The sequence below is a fragment of the Chlamydotis macqueenii genome, chromosome 1 (assembly GCF_036417535.1).
Source record: "Chlamydotis macqueenii isolate bChlMac1 chromosome 1, bChlMac1.mat, whole genome shotgun sequence".
Lineage (NCBI taxonomy): Eukaryota > Metazoa > Chordata > Aves > Otidiformes > Otididae > Chlamydotis > Chlamydotis macqueenii.
The window spans coordinates 151,337,095-151,356,749 of NC_141556.1; the positions used below are offsets into that span (position 1 = coordinate 151,337,095).

The window sequence follows — 19,655 nt, forward strand, 5'->3', positions numbered from 1 at the left end:
TTAAAGGGAAGTCACTATTTTAAGGACTTACTCTGGCAGCAGTGGGATGGGAATTTCTACCAAACATGTTCACCATAATGTACAAACTTCAGGGATAAGGTTCAAACGCAAAAGGGGAAAAACAAAAGTTACATAAGGCACTTCTCCTTTGTGCCAGGCGGTGGGCAGGAAGGCTGTGAGCTTCACCGGCCTGAATGTCACCTAAGCCTGCCCTCCCGCACTCTGCCACTGCCACCAACTCCTTCAGAAGTACAGGATCAGAAGTAAAAAATATCCTTTTCTGCTGATCACAACACCAAGCGCATGTCGTTTTCACATTTGAGGGTTTATGCATTAGTTTCTTTGAATGCCTTTCAGAGCAGCATGATAGAATCTGCCCAGAAGAGAGCAGCATTGCTACCCTGTGAGGGACAACCAAGGTATTATCTGTTGCTGGACAGCAGACCGGTTCCTGTTATCAGCCACAATATGGGGATCCAATTATTGCACTGAAATTTAGGAATTATTTCTATTAATCAATTAACATGCTAAGTAGCATCCTTAACAGGAGTTATGTAAAGGTTCTTAACAGGAGCCTTTGTGTGAAACAGGCATAAATGGGAGTGAACCACAAAGTCATTACGCTTGTATGAGAGCAGCAGAAACTGTACATTACATTTGAGGCTTGCTGACAGTAAAAATGCACTGTGGTAGACACAAGGCCACTTTTGATGCACTGCAGATGTACTCTTAATTAGTCGCAGAAATAATCCACTGTTTCAAGGGAACATTTGACGGATCCATTTTAAAAGAAACATGCACCAAAGAGCCTGACCTTGTCAGGTGAGGTATAACGCTGCTACCAAATGAGCCTGCGGCTTCTGGATTTTGGGGAGAAGGGGATATTCTGCCTAATGGAAGGCTTCCTCTTCTCTTCCGTGGGATAGCATAGCCTCTTTCTATTCACAGCTCTGCCAAGGATTTTCTATGCGACTTTGACCAAGCGACTGGGGCAGAGCTGCTTGCAGAGCACGCCTCTGCCTACGCTCTGCCAAGGCAACGCTGGCAGGATGTCAAAGCACAGGCTTGGCACAGGCACCAGCCGGCTCTCCCAGAGCTGGTTTGTAATCAGGTTCCAGTCCTGCCAGTACCCGAGTGTGCTCGTGACGCCGCACAGTAATTTGAGCGGGACCACCCTCCTGCAAGAGAAGCCCTACTCTTGCTGAAGCACAGAATTCGCCCACCAAAAAAAAAAAAAAAAATGTTTTACTGAACAATCACGAACTTTTACAACCCTGTGACGGCTGTTAAACCAAGTACAAATCTCTGTATTTTTTCCCTGCTGTTGCAGCTGAACTAGTTCCACATTTCCGTGTGGGTGATTGCCTTTGATCCCGCAGAGAGGAGGTAGCTTTCTCGAGCAGTGTGCTGGGAGGGAACAACTGTTGATCTCCCTTGTGAAATCCCATCTGTTGTCTTCAGCAACTCTTACTCGCTGGCTGAACGAGATACTGTTTCTCCATCAGTAGCTGTAATTTTCCAAGCACTTTGCGGGGTGCAAAGTCAGAACCTGATTGAAAAAGACCAAGCAGGGATATCATTTTGCTTTCTCCCTTTTGTTAGGCGACGTGTTACGAATTAGGCCGCTGTCAGTCAGGAAGGGCCGAGCCCGCGTGGGTTTCGGGGTTTGTTCGACACCTCCAAAGAGCCGTGTGCTAATGTTAGAGGGGGATTCTGGAAATGGGGAAGCCTTTTTAGGTGTTATTTTGGGTATTATTACTCCATGTTTTTGACAACCTGCCATTTATTATTTAAATTACTAACAGTTTATGGTGGAAACTAAGTCAGCAGAAGCTAAAGTTGGTAATATTTCAATGTAACAAAGCATTGACTTTAATGGATTATTTTGGGGTATGAAATGGAAGCATGTAAGAATTTGGGAGAAAAAAAAAAGCCCAAGCCAACCAATGGAACTTGGCTAGGTTATACAAGCACCTCTTCTCGCTGGTTATGGGGAAATTCCTTTGGTTTGAAGGGCCACACCTGAAGCGACTCTCACCCTACTTCACCGAGACATCTCCCTCGCACTAAAATACTTGAATTTTTCTCCAAGATGTGACAGAAACATGAAATAAATACACAAATCTAAAGCGGTATCTGCACTGATTAACACCCGTTTGCTGCCGAGATGCCCAGGCCCCACACCCCGAGGCCCCTGGCCCGGTAACGCGGGGCCCGGGCGGGTCAGGCGCAGCCGCGGCCCAGTGAGCCCGCCTCGCCGCCGCCCCCCGGCCCCACGGCCGCCTCGCTGCCCTGCCCGGCGCCCGGCCCCTGGCATGGGAGGCGGGACCCGGCGGCGGCCGCCCCCGCCCCTCGGAGGGCGGCAGGATAGTTGAAGCGGGGAGTCCGCTCCGTATGGGGCCGCCGCGCTGCTCGGCCTGAGGGAGAGCCCGCCCGCCGGAGAGGAGCGGGGGAAGGCCGAGCGGGGAAACGGCCGATGGAGAGGCGAGAGGACGGGCGGGACTGGGCGTACAGGTAGGGCTGCCGGTGCCGGTGCCGGTGCTTCCCTTCGCCGGTGCCGGGCCGGTTCTGAGTCGGGGGTGGGGGGGGTTCAGCGTGCCCGCCCCCCTGCCGGGACCGACGGCGGCCGCCTGCCCGCTGCCAGCCGGGGCGGGAGGTCACCTTTAAAAATACCGCTTTTACAACTTTTCTGTGAATCTGCTGCGCTCTGACTGAGGGGTGGGGGGGGAGCGAGCCGGGAGCAACAGCGGTGACTCGCAGCGGCTTGCAGGGAGTTTGGGGTGGGTTTTTTTGGTGATCCCTTAAAACAGGTTTTTTTTTTTTTTTTTTTTCTTTGCTGGTATCTTGCCGAGAAACGCGGAGGGTGAATTTGGAGCCGGTCAATCCCGGGAGAGCCAAGTGTTCCTCCCAGAGCGCTTGGGGCTGTGAGGGGGCGGTGGGAAATGCGGGGGAGAGGGGTGGGGGTGAGGCCTCCTCCCGGGGGGAGAGGGCCCGGGCCCAGACCGGGAAGCCGTGAGGGCACCCAGGAGCGATGACCTGGGGGCAGGTAAGGGATGGTATCTTCCTTAAAACCCAGCTTCCCGACTGATTATTTTCCCTTTCTACCTCAGGAGTGGAGTGAAGCGTGACATTAATCTGTACTTGCTGCCTGGACAGTCGCTGTCATAAATATGAGATGTGTGATGATGGAGGTGTTAGGATTTTTTTTTTTTTTTTTTGAAAGTTCTCACATTCTGTGTCTTCAGACAAACCTATGTCGGGGGGTTTCTGTGTTTTTTTTATGCTTGTGGGTTTTTTTTGTGTCAAGTTTGAGGGGTGCATGAATACAAAGGTGACTCTCCTGACTGCCGATCAGTTTGAGGTCTGAATGTTAAAACGTTCCTCGTCTGATTCATGCTTTACTACCCGTGACCATCCCGTGAGCCAGTTTACCCAAGGCTGTGCCAGTGCTGCTCCATGGGCAAACTCCTTCTCCATGAATGAAACAGGCAGTGTTTTCGGAAGTTAAGCCTCGATGTCTTCTGTCTTGCAAACTTTTCTGCATGGGCAGACCCCTCTGCCTGCTTAACTTCTATGAAGCCTGTGAGCGTTCCATACTCAGGTGATAATCAGCAGGTATAAAGCGTCCTGGGAGGTTGCCATAAATCTAGTTTGGCAAGGTGACTTTGTATATCAAGCTAAAACAGAATCATACTTGCAGTTCTGAAACTCCTCCAGGGCCGTGCTGCCCGAGATAGTGTGATGTAACACTGAAAAATTGTTAAAGATGATAAAATGAGCATCCTTGATACTGCCTATGAAGAAGGTAGATTGACACAAGGATTGGTTGTTTTTTTCCAAGCCGTATACTTTCGTGAAGATAATTTCAGAAAATACTCCTTCTAAAAACAATCTTTGTAAGTTGTTACATTTGTACTTTTTGTGGTCAGTTTTCTGTGCAGAACTGCGTGGAAAGTGAGTTCAGGCCATATTTGCGCTGTTGCACTATACCTTCATATATACCTTTTCAACTGTTTGTCTGTATTCTGGAGAAGCATACCTGACAGACTTCTGTGTGGTCCTAATCTGGGTCAGTTTTGCACACTCTGCAAACTTCTCACTTCTAAAAGTAGTGAAATCTGTAAAATTGTCTGAACTGTGCATGTTTAAATTCGTTTACTTACTTAAACAGCTTTGATATGCTAAATGGAGTGTAACAGTTCTGTAAAGTAGGTTTTTGTTGGGAGGAGGGATCTTTAGCTGCTTTTAGAAATAGCAACTGGAAGTGATTTAAAGCATACTTGCATTTTTTCATCTGTAGGTATGTAGAAACACTTGTGTAATCATTCTTTTTTATTTTGTAGGGTTGATCCATATGGGTTTGAAAGGCCAGATGACTTTGATTACGCGTCCTATGAAGCGTTCTTTTCCAGATACCTAGTGGTACTCACTAGAAGAGCAATAAAATGGTCCAAGCTCCTAAAGGGGAATAACAGTATACAGAAGAGTTTAAAAGGTGAGCTGTGTATCTATTTATAGGTAAAAGTGCATTATGTTGGAACCAATATAAATTGTATTGAATTGATGTGTGGCTTTGAGTGTTAAATACTATTTTTGTCTTCAATTGAAAAAAAGGTAGTATAAACAGTAATAATACATAAGCAAGTATGCTGTTGTTAGGGGGATCGTTGATTTGAGTTAAAGCTAACAAAGGAGTAATCCTTCTTTGGCATGTGCTATAATAATCTTATTACATCTGTAACCCAGAGATTATGGCCACTGGCACTTCACAATGCTGTTTTATGGCTGTTGTACTGCAGTCTCTGCTCTGTGCTTTCTTTAAAAAGACACGAGGTTATGTAGAAGACACTGTCTTGAACCCCAGAGATCAAGATGTTAGGGCTCTCAGTTGCTGACTCTCTGACAGTTTTTTAGATTGCTGAGATTTTCTAGCTCTCCTTTTCCTTCTCTTGTGAAATGACATTCGCCTCATAGCTAAAAAGGTGTGTACCAGGAACTGACACTAAATGCCTTATGAAGCAAAGAAAGTAAAATTAATGCAGGAGCTAATGCAAGATTTGGATAAAATGCCGATGGAACTGTTAATGGCCCGTTCAAAAAGCAAGAAAACCTCTCATAATGTTTTATCTTGCAAGAGAGACAGTGAGAAATAAATGGAGGGAATCAGAAGGTGGCAAGGAATCTTGTGAGACTAAAGGGTGGGTTTTTTCCTTCCACTCGTTCTCTGGGTTATTTTTTTATATAAGCATCTAAATTTTCCCTTTACTCATAATGATGCTATTCAGCTTGCTTTCTCTTGGGAGTCCTTTAGAGTTGGGCACTCTAGAGTTTTCTTTATAAGTACATTAAAGAAAAAAATGAGTAAAATGAAGCAGAAGTTCATCAGGCACTGACTGTGACATAGCTGAATATTTAGAGCCATGCTTCAGGTGCAGACTTTGACTGCTAATTCTGATGGTTGTGTTGTTTTGGGGTAGTTGTTTTGTTTTTTTTTTTTCTTTTCCTTGGCATCAAGAGTGAGATGATAACCAGTGCGACATTTTAAGTATAACAGTGTATTTAGTGTACAAATGTCCGTTTTAAGGCTGAGGAATCACGGAAAATGGAGGTTTGAGCTATAGCTGCTAGATCCTATGCTGCTAGCCAGAAAGTAGCTACTTCTACTCTCTTCTTTTAATTCCAAATGTAAGGAAGCTTTTGTTTAGGCTGTCAAGTTTGAATATAGCAATAACTGTGTGGTGTTGTGAATTGGTGAGGATTTTGAGATTCTGCAGAACTTAGTCTTCTAGTTGTTGTGGAAAAACAATCTCAGGTTTTGACTCATCTCCTTCTTTTCTTAAAATGTGTGAACTGTAACAGTGGCAGCTTTTAGCTATTTCTGTGAGTTTGTTGTTTCTCTTCCCTTGTGTTCCCTGTTCCAGCATTGTAGACACAGAATGCTACTGTGACACACACAGTGTGAATGCCTTTGGTCTTATTTCAGAGCCAAAACTTTGACCAAACCTCTCAACTTGTCCACCAGGCTTCAGTACTGATGGTCTTGCTGCTCACTAGCCACGTAATGGCAGTAACCATTAACGTGATTTTAATTGTCCCTAACTGTTTGTGAAAAATGAGAATCCATAAATCCGGTGAGTGGACACAGGCTCTTGACTGCAGCAAGCCCTTGCGGGCTGGTGCATCATCTTTGATGTTACTTACTTTTGATAAAGATACTTGGATTTGTAGACAATGCATTCTCATATATATACATAATATGTAATTCTGAGTAGAGTAACTGAAATAAATAATGTTGAGGAAATGTAGTCAGAGTGTAAATTCAAAGTTGTTAAAATAAGCCTGCCTCATTATCCTCAACTGATAACCTCAAAGAGGAGAGTAACAGGTTAACCTGTACAATTACTGATTTTTAAATACTTCTTATAAGATTGAAGTCTGTGGCATAAGCACCTAGAATTATGTAAGCAGTTGTTTTAATGTGTGCTTTATCCTGCAAGATGAATCTGCAGTGATTTCCTCACAGGCAGTCAGGGCAGAAAGTCTGCCTGGTGATGCACTGAATTTCCCTCCTCCAGGACCTGACTTCGTTGCTCTGAAGCTTTGCTCAGGAGCTGCTCATTCTGAATTAACTTCCCATCTGCTGCAAGTTGGCCATAAGCTAGAACTGGGAGGAATATCTGATTTGCCATTCCCCCCCCCCCGCAACCTCTTCGAACGCAATAGCTATATCTGCGAGCCCATATCCTTATTTTGAGTTCTACCGGGGCCTTTTCAAAATGCATCCTGCTGCGAGTAGATGTGAGAGAGGCATTGTACATGTGATATGTCGGTTGCTCCACACCCATTTGTCTTTACACATAGAGAAGCTCGTAACTCCTGTCCAGGTGAACAGGAAGAAGTGATGACTTGTGTTAGTTTTCCAGTTTGGAAATGTGGCGTGTTCACATGCTACTGTGTTTGCCTCACATCCAGGGTGATATGTGCGTATATAATTCTGTTCTACTGTAAAGAAAAGTAATTAGAGTACATTTTAACAACAGCTATTAAGCAGTGTATCCTGTTGTTCTGGATTACAGCCTTCTGGCAGGGCAGGTCATGGGAATTTGGCTGACAATTCATTTTGCTCGTTCTCTAGTCTCTTCCTTTTTGTGATTTTGTAGTATTTTGTTTCTCTCTGTACCCTTGTTATCTTCACTGTCTCATCTGCACATGTGAATTTTCAGTCAGTGTTCAGTCACTTGCCTCCTCTCTCTCTCCGCCAGTACCAAGATCCTCTTAAATTTTGCTTTTCTCTATTCAGCTGCTATCTTTATGGGACCAAAGGACAGCTTTCTGCTCTGGCTTGTGTACAGGCAAGCAGCAAACTGACATAATTACCCAAAGTAGCTTAATTCTGACCGAAAGCGTGCTCCATAAAAGAATTTGGCTGTAAGTGGATTAGTCAAAACTGACCAGTAGCGGAAGGTGCTTTCTAGTCTTGGAGACTGATAAAATACAGTGAAAGGTGAAAGTAATGGTATTAAACAGTGGTTGTAACAGGAACACTTCTGTTTCCTCCTGGGGGTTTAAGGAAGGAAGGAGCATCTTGGAAAGTCAGTTTTCAGGTTGGACTGTAACTTGAACATTTACAGCACAAATGTGCTTTGTCTGTGATGTATTAATAAAATAAAACTTTCAATTAGTTGTTGTGTGCTGTTTTCAGCTCTTTTGTAGAATTTTTTCCGATAGGGTCCAAGTTAGTTTCCTCAGCATTCAACAGGAATTGTTAGTAATTGAAACAATAACTGAAAAGAGCAGATGCTTCTCAGAATCACACTCTTCTAATATTTTAGACGAGATAATTTGTTGTCCATGTTTTAAAGCTTAGACTGCGTTGTGTACAGCGTGGTTGTCCTGGGAGTGATTCTGTGTGCAGATTCTCAGGGCTTGGTGGTATTCAGCAGTGCTACTTTTGAGATCAAGCCCTTGGTTTACAATTGGAGTCGGATGTGTGATTGGAGACATGTGCACAATCCAGCTTCATGTGTGAAAGCTTCTTAAATGTTACAGTGGGAGGATATTCAGCGGTGTGGACTGTTGTGGGCTTTTTAGTTCTTGAGGATAATGTGGAAGAGGGACTATAGAAAGCAATTTTCTATATAGAATATGGCGTACATAAATAATGTATGTATATGTAAAACATATTAAATTGCAACTGTCCTTATTTTCAAAACTGCTGTGCTGCTTCTGTATGCCAGTTTGCAGATCCTGGCAAGTATGATAATAGTGTGAGGAAGAAAAGCACCATGTAAAGGGCTTTCCATTCCTCAGGGAGTGGGGGAGCTGGGGTAGGTGGTCACTTGGGGCTATGCAGGCCTCTGGCTGTCTATTACCATGAGAACGATGACACTGCGGATTAATGAGTGTATGCTGTGCTGCAGGGCTGCTTTCCCCTTGTGCCAATGTCAAAGGCTTGTCCCTGCTTCTCTTGAATTTAATGTGTATTCTTGGATATGGATGTTGGCTCTGCTTTCAGAATTGACAGTTGTTCCAGAAAAAAATACCATTGGAATTATATGTTAGAATATGATAATCGAGTAGTTTAGCTAGTAAGTTTCCTTCTAGAGACATTCAGAGGCTCATCCGAACATCTCTTCTTGTTGACCTAAATGGGACTGGTTCCTCTTACTCATTCCTGTGTTTGCTATGTCCATCTATAGGATTTCTTGAGCTAGAGTTCAAAATCGTGTAAAAAAAAAAAAAAAAAAAAAAAAAAAAATGAAATGGGCATTATTAAATAACCATGGAAACAAGTAAATGATTTCCAGTCTGTCTAAAAGAAGATGTAGTTCAAGTTACTTTACAGCTAGAACAGTGGAGACTGTAACCCATAGTATAAATCCTCATCAAAAAGCTAAACAAAACCTGCACCCTGAAGGCCAGGTGTTTATTGCAAATGTCGAGGATAGAGGTATTTCTTTCAGAGAAAGTACTAGACTTTAGGTGGGTGAAATGCCTGTTGGAGATGCACAGATCTCTGTTGACACTGGGAAAGCAGCTTTGGCTCCTAAAGGACAGGCAGCTGCAATTAGGTGGAATGTATTTAGAAGGTGGCTGGCTGAGTTGTAAAACCTTGTTTCACTCAGGCTTTTAATTCAGGCAGCATTTATCTTGAGTTACAGATCTTTGTGATTGGATAAAATCAGGTTAGGTAATGATATTCTGTGTGTGTATGTGGGCAGAATAAAAATCCCCACGCTCATTTGAGTCCCATAGAATCTAAGGACGAGAAGTTGACGCTCTAACTGGTACAGTCTTATTCATTTGGGAAGAAGTGTTTGATTCCTTTTTCAGTTTCTTCTCCCTGGAAAAAGCAGAAAAGGACTTCAAACATTTGGCTGTCTTTTTGGGTCAGAAGGGGTAATGCTGATTTAGGATTCTATACCAGTGAGCTGCATTGGCTCCTTATTAATATTTTTAATACCATTCCTAGGAGGAAGCTGCTTTGGCTGTCATTAGCCTGATGCTTCTTCCTGCAGGCTTGCATCCTAGTTATTTACATTGAGTCATCTGCTTAAAAAAAACCCTGAGCACACCCTGATGATGAATATGATCCAGGAGATAAGAGATACTTTAGATTTGAAAAGACTTCCCCAGTTATTCTAGGAAAAATAATTTGCTGCTCACTCACATCTCCAGTTCTTCCAGAGGCTTATTTCAACAGCAGCCACATATTTCATATTTCATTTCTGCTATGATTGCAGTGGTTAGGTGCTAAGCTGAAATCCTAGGATTATGTTAACATAGCTGTTTATGCTAGAGCATAACCAAGCACATGCAAAGGGCTGTCACGTCGGAGGCCATTAGTAATGTAGGGAAAGAAAAAGTCACTTCTTGTCTGAATGAAAAAGGACAAAGATCAAGGAGAAACTTTGCTATTCATATCTGCCTCCAGAAAGGCAGGAAGAAGAGAAAAGGATTCAAAATCCTGATGGGGGAATAGAGGAGGGAAGAAAGCCCGGGTGTGGAGATCTGTGTGGGGAGTCTGAGTAGCAAGAATTTAGGAATGAGTCTAAAATATACTGTGTAGCTGAAAATGAAATGCTTATCTTAAATGGTAGTATAGGAAAGCATACTAATACTCTAGGCAAGGGTTTTCCTATGACTTCTCAACTTTCTGTTGGCCATTTCCCAAATAAAAATACAGCTGGATTTATTTATTTATTTATTTATTTTAAACCCCCCAAACTTCTTGTTTTGCAGTGAAGAGATATATCAGGAAAGGCATCCCCAATGAACATCGTGCATTGATCTGGATGATTGTGAGTGGGGCCCAAGCCAACATGGAAGAAAACCCTGGATATTACCACAGGTTGCTTGAAGGAGAGAAGAATGACAAGCTGGTTGAAGCAATCAAAACAGGTTATTGTCTTGATAACGCTGTTTATCAGTCCTATGTCCTTACATATTAGAGATCAAGTTATGTCATGGAAAACTTATGTTTCTGTAGTGGTGGTTTAAGTGCTGAATTAACATATAAATTAGATTAACCATAAGCTCTTTAACAGTATAGATCTTTCCGGGTTCATCATATGGTCAAAAGCACTAAGGAACATTAGAAATTATTTGAGAAGGAGGGGAGAACAAACTAGGAAACATTACTACGTCGTCTCCTAAGAGATTGAAGAGTTATAATGTCATACCATGAGACCTCCTTTGGGTCTATTTCTCCTTACTTCTATCCCAGTAGGACACTGGAGGAGCAGCAGGGATGCTTGAAGATACGGTACACTGTCTGTGTGAGGGAGATGAAGTATGCTAGGATTCCAGCTTGAGGAAAAAGACTGCTGAGAAAAAGCTGCTGATAGAGCTCTGTGAATTATAAATGGTGTACAGAGGTGAATGGGGAGCAATTGTTATTTGTTTCTTGTAACATAAGAGCCAAGGACACTGAATGAAATTTGACATGCTGCAGGTTTAGAAGAGCATATCACTGAATTGTGGCACTTGTGACTGGAGGGTGCTGCTTAGGCCAGAAGTTTTAAAAGGAATTTGACAAAACTGAGGGGTGGGGAAATCCACCTGATGCATGAAATTCTAAACATTAAATTATAAGTCCCTGAAAGAAGACAAGCGGAGGAGGAGAAATACCTCTTCTCTACTAATCCAGTGTCATATGTGCTGTCTGTGAATATTGATCAGTGGCCAATATTGGCGATAGGGTATTAGGGCATCCACACCTTTTGGCTTCTCCCCTTGTGTGTTTAAAAGAGGCAGTAGGAGAGGACAAGCAAGTAGAAGTTCGATGTAACTGCCATTTGTCCTGAAACTCTTCATCCTGCTGCAGCAGAGCTTCTGTAGAGAAGCTGATACTGGCTGAATTACCCAGTTAATGAGTCAAGAGGTAGGGCTGTGCTCTGGACAAGCACAATGCTGGGGTTGTTTTGTTAGAATGGCAGGTGCAGTTGTCATCTTCTTCCTCTTGGAAAAAGCCAGATAGTTAAAGTTTAGGGATGTATGGGGCTTTATGGATTTTTACTCGTGTTGGGTATCTGAATGCTTTTTGGTTTATGCTGAGTTTCCACCTCCGCCTCTGCCCCTAACAGCAGCAGCACTGTGGGCTTTTGGGACTGCACGCCTTAGTAAGGCATTTTGGAGCATAAACTTTCATGTTCCTACAAATACGAAGACTAGCTAGAAATCTTCGGGCTCATATCCTGCTCAAAACAAGAAACAGTAGAGCTCCAGCTTTATGAGTACAGAGGGAGCTACTAAGATGACTTTCCAAAGCCAGCCTTGCTAAGGGGCCTGGAGAAGGAGCAAACTGTATTCAGTCTGGGTACAATTGCTGCGAGAGGGAGTTGCAAACAATTTATTTTCTAGTACTAGACAGTGACATGAAGGGGTCATATCATGGCTGTAGGCAGCTTTGCACCCAGGTTATATAATGAAATAAAAATATTTCTGTGAGGGAGGAAAGAAATAGAAGAAGATAAAGATCTACTTGTGAATTATGGAGGAAATAAAGTTTTGGAAGAGGTACTGTATCTGTTGGAAAACTGCAGAAGAGAAAACTAACAAGGAGCAAGTGAGGGAAGGGGTAAAGAAAAATGACTTGGAGGGTTTTGCTGGAGGAAAAAAAATGAAAAGAAGACCTCAGACTGCAGAGTGATAGATTTCCCTTCAGAAAGGAAGAAACAGTGTGAACATATGAGGGATGGAAGGAGAAAAGTATTTAAGGTGAGTGGAAACTTTGTGTTTGCTAAACTTAGTGCTCCTGTTGACTGTGCAAATTTTATAGTGGGCTTTAGCTGAAGACTGTTTCAGTGTGAATTATTGTCTGACATTCACTTTGTTTCTGCCTGTGGTTTTTTCCCATCACTGTAGTTGTTCTTAACAGTAAACTAAGATGTGGAATCTTGCTGCTGTTCACTTTTCATGTCTGCAGTTTCCAAAATTTTCAGGCAGTTGTGCTGTATTTAGTCCTGCGGTCTGGCTGTAAAGTAATAGCCCAAGACGATGCTGTGGTTTAAAAACAAAGAGAACAGCAACCACACTTTCTTTTTTTCAGGGGGAGGGACAGTAGGATAAGGCCAACTAAAGACTTTATTTAAAATTCAATTTAAAACATGTCTAAGAGCCAATGTATCCTGTTTCTTTTACATGCCCAGAAGCTCCAAATGATTTTCATGTATGTTTGTAACTTATTTTCAATACAGGAATGTCTTTAACAGGATATAATCAGATTAAAAAGTGCAAGTAGGCTGTGTAGAGAAATAGTCTATCTTTAAAGAAAAATTTTATTAGTAGTAGCAATAAAAGTCTTTCAGCTAAATAAATCTAAACTGTCCTTTCACCATTTTTGCCATTTAACTTGCTGATTTTGTTTTAGATGACACTTGCTGTGTCATACCCTTTAAAAAAAAAAAAAAAAGTAAAAGAGAGCAGACTCCTTACTTTAAACGTGAAAGTAAGAGCTCAAGGAATGCAGGTCTCTAAATTTTTATGGAAATTTCAATGGTTTCATTTACGTACACATTTAGAAGGGCATGCATTCCTGCTGAGCTTTGTTGTTCATGCCCTATTATAGTAAAGTTTAGTAGGACAAGTTATGTTGGCAGGATAAAAGGTGTCTGTCCTAATGCGAAGGCTGTGTGCTGGTTACAAAAACGCTCGGGTGTAAGCTGATGTAGCTTCCTTGCAGTAAGTCCCCCTTAGGCTGGGACGGTGAATTTCGGAGTAAGTATGTCTGTGTCTGCAAGTCCTCTCATGTGCACATGCAGCTAATATCCACGTTTGCACTTTTGCGTTTCATGAAGAGGCATTGTAGGTGCTGTGAAACCCAGGGTCTGATATTTATCAGTCAGTCCCCTGAGCCTACTCTGCTCCTCATGACTGCTGGCGTAAGGATCAGGCTGCGTGGTTTGGATAGTAGTTGTAGGATCTTAGTTTGGTTTATGATGGGTTTAGAAGAGTAATTTCGAACAACGGTCATTGCCATTTCACTGGAGACAGTGAATATTTTGCTATCAAAGCACTAATAAGCTTCTGTGAATAAGCTTCTGTTAAGCTATTAGTGAAGGCTGGGAATTTTCATGGGAGTTTAGGACATTTAACTGTGCAAGAGCAAGGAGAACAGCAGTGTCGACTCTTCTGGCTCTTGTAAGAGAAGCCATATCAGGTCACATCCAAACAGCTTCCTTGTATGGTCTTCTGTCACCAGGAACAGCTAAAGGAAGAACTGGAGGAGTAAAGTGTGTAGTGATACTTCCTCAAAATGTTTTTCCTAATCTCCAGTTATCTGTGGTTTGAGGAGTTCTTGAGTCATATGCCACATGTTTGTAGTTAGCAACACTGGATGGGGAAAAAATTAACAAAAAACCCTCTAGTTGCTCCTTTTTCATGTCATAGAATGGTTTGAGTTGGACGGGACCTTAAAGATCACCTAGTTCCAACCTCGCTGCCATGGGCAGGGACACCTTCCACAAGACCAGGTCACTCTAGCCCCATCCAGCCTGGCCTTGAACACTTATAGGGACGGGCCATCCGCAGCTTATCTAGGCAACCTGTTCCAGTACCTTACCATTCTCATAGTGAATAATTTCTTCTTTATATCTAATCTAAATGTACCCTCTTTCAGTTTAAAGCCAGTACCCCTTGCCCTATCACTATGTGTCCTTGTCAAAAGTCCCTCTCCAGCTTTCTTATAAGCCCCCTTTAGGTACTGGAAGGCTACTGTAGGTCTCCCTGGAGCCTCCTCTTCTCCAGGCTGAACAAGCCCAACTCTCTCAGCCTGTCCTCGTAGGAGAGGTGCTCCAGCCCTCTGATCATTTTCGTGGTCCTCTTCTGGACTCACTGCAACAGGTTGATGTCCTTATGCTGCGGGCTCCAGAGCTGGATGCAGTACTCCAGGTGGGGTCTCACAAGAGTGGAGTAGAGGGGGAGAATCACTTCATGACCTAATCTCATTATTCTGAAGATTTGCAGTAGAGTTTTTGAATGCTTGTAGTTGACAGTTGAGGTCAAGGAAATTAAAAAATTGACTGCCTGGAAGCTATTCGGAGCAGATGCAAGTTACAGACGTAGCAGTAGCAAAAAAAGTGACCAAAAGTGGAGTTGCATATGTTATTTATAAAAATACTTGTGTAATTTACTGAGCACTGTGTCTGGGCGTGGGAAGTACCTGGATATGAAGGTGAGAACAGAAAGAATGGGATAGCAAGGCTGACTTGTACATGCCTGACTTTTGAAGTACCCTAAATGTGGAAAGCACAAGGGTGGTACAAAAGCATTAATTTGCTGAACCACACATTTAAATCTCTTTGCTCCAGAAATAGCATCAACATTTGTGATTCCTGGTACCAAAATGGATTTCTGTTTCATAAACTGAGGCCAAAGTGGCTTTCTGCCAATGTTTGTATTACTGAACAGGAGGTAGAAATACTGTCTTCTCATTGTTGCTGCACAGAGATAAGTCAGTAAAAAAAACGAAAAGCTGCTGTTTTTGTTTCACAGCAGTGTAACACTGCCACCTCACAGTCCTGAAAGATCATCTAAAAAAATACTATTGAGATTTAATCTGAATTTACTACCACAGCAGTAGCTAGTCTTTTCTTTGTGGCCTTCTTCGTGGTCCCATGCTCCTCTACCTGGTTTGATGATAGCCAGCAGATCTGTACACAACCAGAAGATGGTCATTGTTCTGGGGTTTATCTAGTAGTATGAAGTTCTAATGTTCATTTTCCTCCTTGAAAACAATTTTGATGTTTTTTCCTCAAACTGGACTAGTTTGGGGCTGTATTCCTTTGGATGCTAATGTCTGTCAAGAATGAAGTAGGTTAATAGAGAGCAGGTCAGAGGGTGGGCTATGTGGAGGAGGGGAAGGGGATGATTTGGCATCTCCTCTGGGACAGGTGTAGTAAAGTGGGGTAAGTGCTTAAGTCAAATGGAACAGCTCTCACCTGCTCCTGCTGTTTGCCTCAAGTAATCTCTGGCAGTCATCTTGTAGTATGGTAAAACACATCAGTTTGTGTGTGCTTGGGGAGTGGGTTGACTTCCCTCACCTTGCAGTCAGAGGAGCCTCAGAACTGAGGGAAGAAGGAGAGCACGCAGATGGAGCAGGAAGGAGAGGATGTAGAGGAAGAGAGACCCTCTGCTCTTGGTGTGCTCAAGATAATAACCTGGCGTAAGGAGTCTTGTGAGACCATGCCTTATATCTTTTATTAAGGGTAAAGCCTTCTAGCTCTTATATCTTGTTTTTGTTCCACCCCCCTTGATTTAAAATACTAAATATAAAGAAAAGTTTAAAATCCTTCATAAAATTAAGGAGGACTTCCCCCAGTCCTTGTGGGAAAAACGTACTCTGCAATCAGAAACCAAATTGAAGCTGATTCTCTCAACTGCAAGCCTTGCTCGGGTTCTAAAATTAAAGATTAGTTCAGTTTGAGTAGTCTGTGCTCTGTATGTGATGGACTCTTCCTACTCCCGCCTCACCTTTATTCTAAATAGCTGAAGAGCCATGACTGAAGTGTCAGCATTGATCTTTTCTCTAATACCCAACATATACTTTAATAAACAACAGATTCTGATTATGCAAGTACTATGCTGATCTTCCTACCAAGGAGAAACAAAACAAATTTATTTATCCTATAACTATCTGACTGTTGCTCAAGTCCTTTTAAAAATTGTCTTTTTCCTTGTGTTTTTCTTTTCAGTCACGTGAGAGGTGAAGTGATATTTTCCTGCCCTCTCATTTTTGTAAACTATTTGTTCACTTTTACAAGGAAGAAATAGTGATTAGTATGGTAACCTGTTAATGCTTGTGACTTCCATGACACTAATCATGATTTTGAGGGGCTTTCTTCCTTTAGTTGTTTACAGCTCAACTTTGTGTCAAAGCTGTAACAGACTTCTTCCTTTATGCAGGAAAAACTGATAAGAAGTGATAGCTCTTAGGACATAAATATCTGTACAGTAGTACTGTTACAGATTTTTTTTTTTTTTTTTAGCTTTAACCCAATTTTTTGTTGTTGTTAAATATAACCAAAACAAGTGTTCCTATTTTATTAATAAGTCTTGGGTTTGGAAAATCTTCATGGTTACTTTTGAGTAGGATTTTTCTGCCCAACTTAAGCTTCTAAAAATCAGATGCACAAGTCTGGACTAGTGACCTTGAGTTCCCTCTTTATAGAACGAAGAAGGCAAAAAATTAACTCTGGAAATTAAATTAACTCTGCCTGTTTCTTTCCAGCAACTAAAGGGAGTTTTGGATGACTAGCTCAAACTTGTATGTCTAATTTATAGACCTTTATAAGGAGAGATGGGTTCTACTATTCATGTTTGGTCTGGAAGAAATGAACGTCTTGAAATGTCAGTAATTGCATAGTCCTTACTTGGTTTAGGACTGAGCTTGAAGCATGTGGGATGTGCTCTGCTGCTTGGATATCAAAAATCACTCTCTCCTTTGTGGTGATCTTGCACCAATGACGAAACAATTTTTCTCATGGTCACATCATGGAGAAACTTAAACTTAAAAAATACTGTGATTCTAAGTGGAAGTCACCAGCTGCAGGACCAGGGTTTTGGTGGTGTTTTTTGTTTTTGGGGGTTTTTTTAGCTTTTTGATAGTTCACTGAATAAGTCAATTGAAAGTTCATCTGATTTGTTAACGAGAATATGCTTTCCTAGAGATGCAGCTCATTTCATGCCACTTGGTTAGATAAATTTGGTATCTGTTGTTTCTGTCAGTCTAAATGTCTGATTTACTTTCATTTAAGCCTTTGCAGTCAGAGGTTGAGAAAATCCAATCTGCAGGAGCATTTCTGTAGTCCTGCTTTAAATTTATTTCTGTACACTAATAGGATTAATCTTTCTAGGAATAGATTATCTTTGAATGCAGATGGTATTTTAGCCAAAATGGAGGTAAAGCTGTTTCTTAAAATTCATCCACCAAAACTACAGTTTTAGTTGAGCCATAGTGAAGTTTCAGTTGTACTTCAGAAAAGCTGTACAAGTTTGTTTGGAAAGTGAAGGAGGAAATATTTCTTAATTTTGATCTCTTTTTCCTTTTATCTAGACATGAACAGAACATTTCCAGATAATGTAAAATTCCGCAAAACTGCTGATCCCTGTTTGCAGCATACACTCTACAATGTATTGGTAGCATATGGGCATCATAATAAAGCAGTAGGATACTGTCAGGTATGTAATCACTGATTTTTAGACCATGCTGAATTTCACTAATGGCAATTGTTCTTGTCCATTTGAATGTGAGTTTTTAGAAGCAGATCCACAACCTTTCTGTTTTTAAAATGGCCCTGGGAAGGGAAAAAATTGATCGCTTCAGGCAAGGGCAAATGTCCATGTGAGTTTCTCCATGGCCTTTTTTGTAGCTTACTTGATCATGTTGGGTTCCATTCGTTAGCTGCAAAATAAATGTTTTATCACACGTGGTTGTATCAAGATTGGTTACTTTGGATAGGAAGAGAAAGCAAGCTTGCCTTTCCCTTTTCCTCCCTGCTGCCATCTTTCCCAAAACAGTCCTCAGTATGTATGAGGCACCGTAACGTCTCAATTTCCTTTGTTTTCACGGTCATATTTTTTCAAGATACAAGTGTTCATGCAACATCATGTAGCTTGAGGGTGGTGGTAGCTTTTATTTGGTGCCATCTCTCAGTATAGACAGGCAAGTAGGAAGAAAATTTGTTCAAAATTCAGCCTGATACTGCTTAGATGGCAGCTTAAAAATGCTCCTATCATCACTGTCAAGTACTGTGAAGTTTCCTATGGGACACAAAGAAGATGAAAGTTGATTTATGACAGTCAAGAACAAAGAGGCCATCATTAAAGATCATAAAGAAGCAGGAACTGTCATGAGCAAAATGTGTTTTCAGTTCACTTAAGTCCTCTCCTCTCTCCTCCCTTTTATCACATCATGTGAGTTGAGGAATTTAGTGCAGTAAATACAACTGTTCCAAAGTTAAATGAATATGATTTATATTTATTGAAATCTTGAGAGAAGAAGACTTAGAGGAATTTATACCTAGAATGAAGTCACTAAAACAAGTTCCAACCAGTTTTAGTACAGAAATTGTTTGAAAAATTGGAGTAAAAGATGAATTATTTTCATTAATTTTAGTATTATGTATTTATTAAAATAGAATGTTTAGTATTTTGAGAGTAATAGAAGGAGTAGAATTGTGAATATTCTCTTTTGCAAGTGTCAGGCTTCTGTATAGATGTAGCCTTATGTGATTCCTTTCCACCTTTGGTCCCCTCACAGGATGAATGTTATCTTTTCTGGCTAAGTAATTAGAACATAAACCAAAGGTCAGCATCTGCTTTCCAAGGCATGTCATAAATCAAGCAGGGTTTCAGGAAATCTCCTTTTCTGCTGGAGAAGCAGCAGACTTCATCAAGATAGAGATAGTGATAGCCGCTGCGTGATAGGAGAGACCCTGTAAACACTAGAAAATTGAGTGAAAAATTGATTTCCCCCCAATGTTTTGCAGAGCTTTTACGTCTGAAGGCTCTTTAGGGGATGTTTTCATAATGCTAGTGCATTTGTGGTACTTACTGGCATTTAAGTCTTCTGCCTGGGAGTGTATTAGGCTTTGTCATTGTACCATTATGACAGTGGTCATGACAGTGGTACAGTGTTGCCTGCCCTAGTATAACCCGCAAAATTCAGGATCCTGTGAACATACAGAGTAGCCGTGTTAAATGCCAAACAGTGTCTTGTCACACAGATGCAATTACCAAGCTAACTGTCAGCATGCAGACAAATAGTTGCCTTCCTAGCTAGAAGGCCAAGCAGTGTGTAAGGCCATGCAAGGTCTATTCAAGCCATTTGTGTGAGAAACGCTGTAGTGACTCAAAACTCGAAAATGAAACATTGGAGAAGATGCAGTGTCCTAATAGTTCCATGTTCTGGAGTGTTGCAAGGCTGCCTGAGGTGAGATAGGTGAGTCAAATCTGTTGAATGCAAGAAATGAGATCTTAATTCAGAGAGGAAGTTGTAGCTTCCAGGGGCTGCAAGGGGTTTTCTTTTTGGTAGCTGTCATCTGGCTTACAGCTGTAAGTGACAGCACTGCAGGATATCTAGAGACAGCCTGTGATGACAGATGTGCTGGAGAAGTCCAGCTCTCAGGGAGAGAGAACAGGGAGAAGGCCAAAAA

The 19,655-nt window shown here is 41.8% G+C and overlaps 1 protein-coding gene across 1 annotated transcript in view; it reads left to right on the forward strand.

Annotated features, from left to right (window-relative positions):
- Positions 1 to 2,376: 2,376 nt before the first annotated feature.
- GRTP1 (growth hormone regulated TBC protein 1) overlaps positions 2,377 to 19,655 on the forward strand; it is a 37,865-nt gene continuing 20,586 nt past the window's right edge. The window contains exons 1-4 of the mRNA XM_086741130.1: positions 2,377 to 2,514; positions 4,344 to 4,495; positions 10,243 to 10,401; positions 17,555 to 17,679. Coding sequence (XP_086597256.1) covers positions 2,477 to 2,514; positions 4,344 to 4,495; positions 10,243 to 10,401; positions 17,555 to 17,679 — 474 coding nt within the window. The 5' untranslated portion in view covers positions 2,377 to 2,476. The remainder of the gene's footprint in view (positions 2,515 to 4,343; positions 4,496 to 10,242; positions 10,402 to 17,554; positions 17,680 to 19,655) is intronic.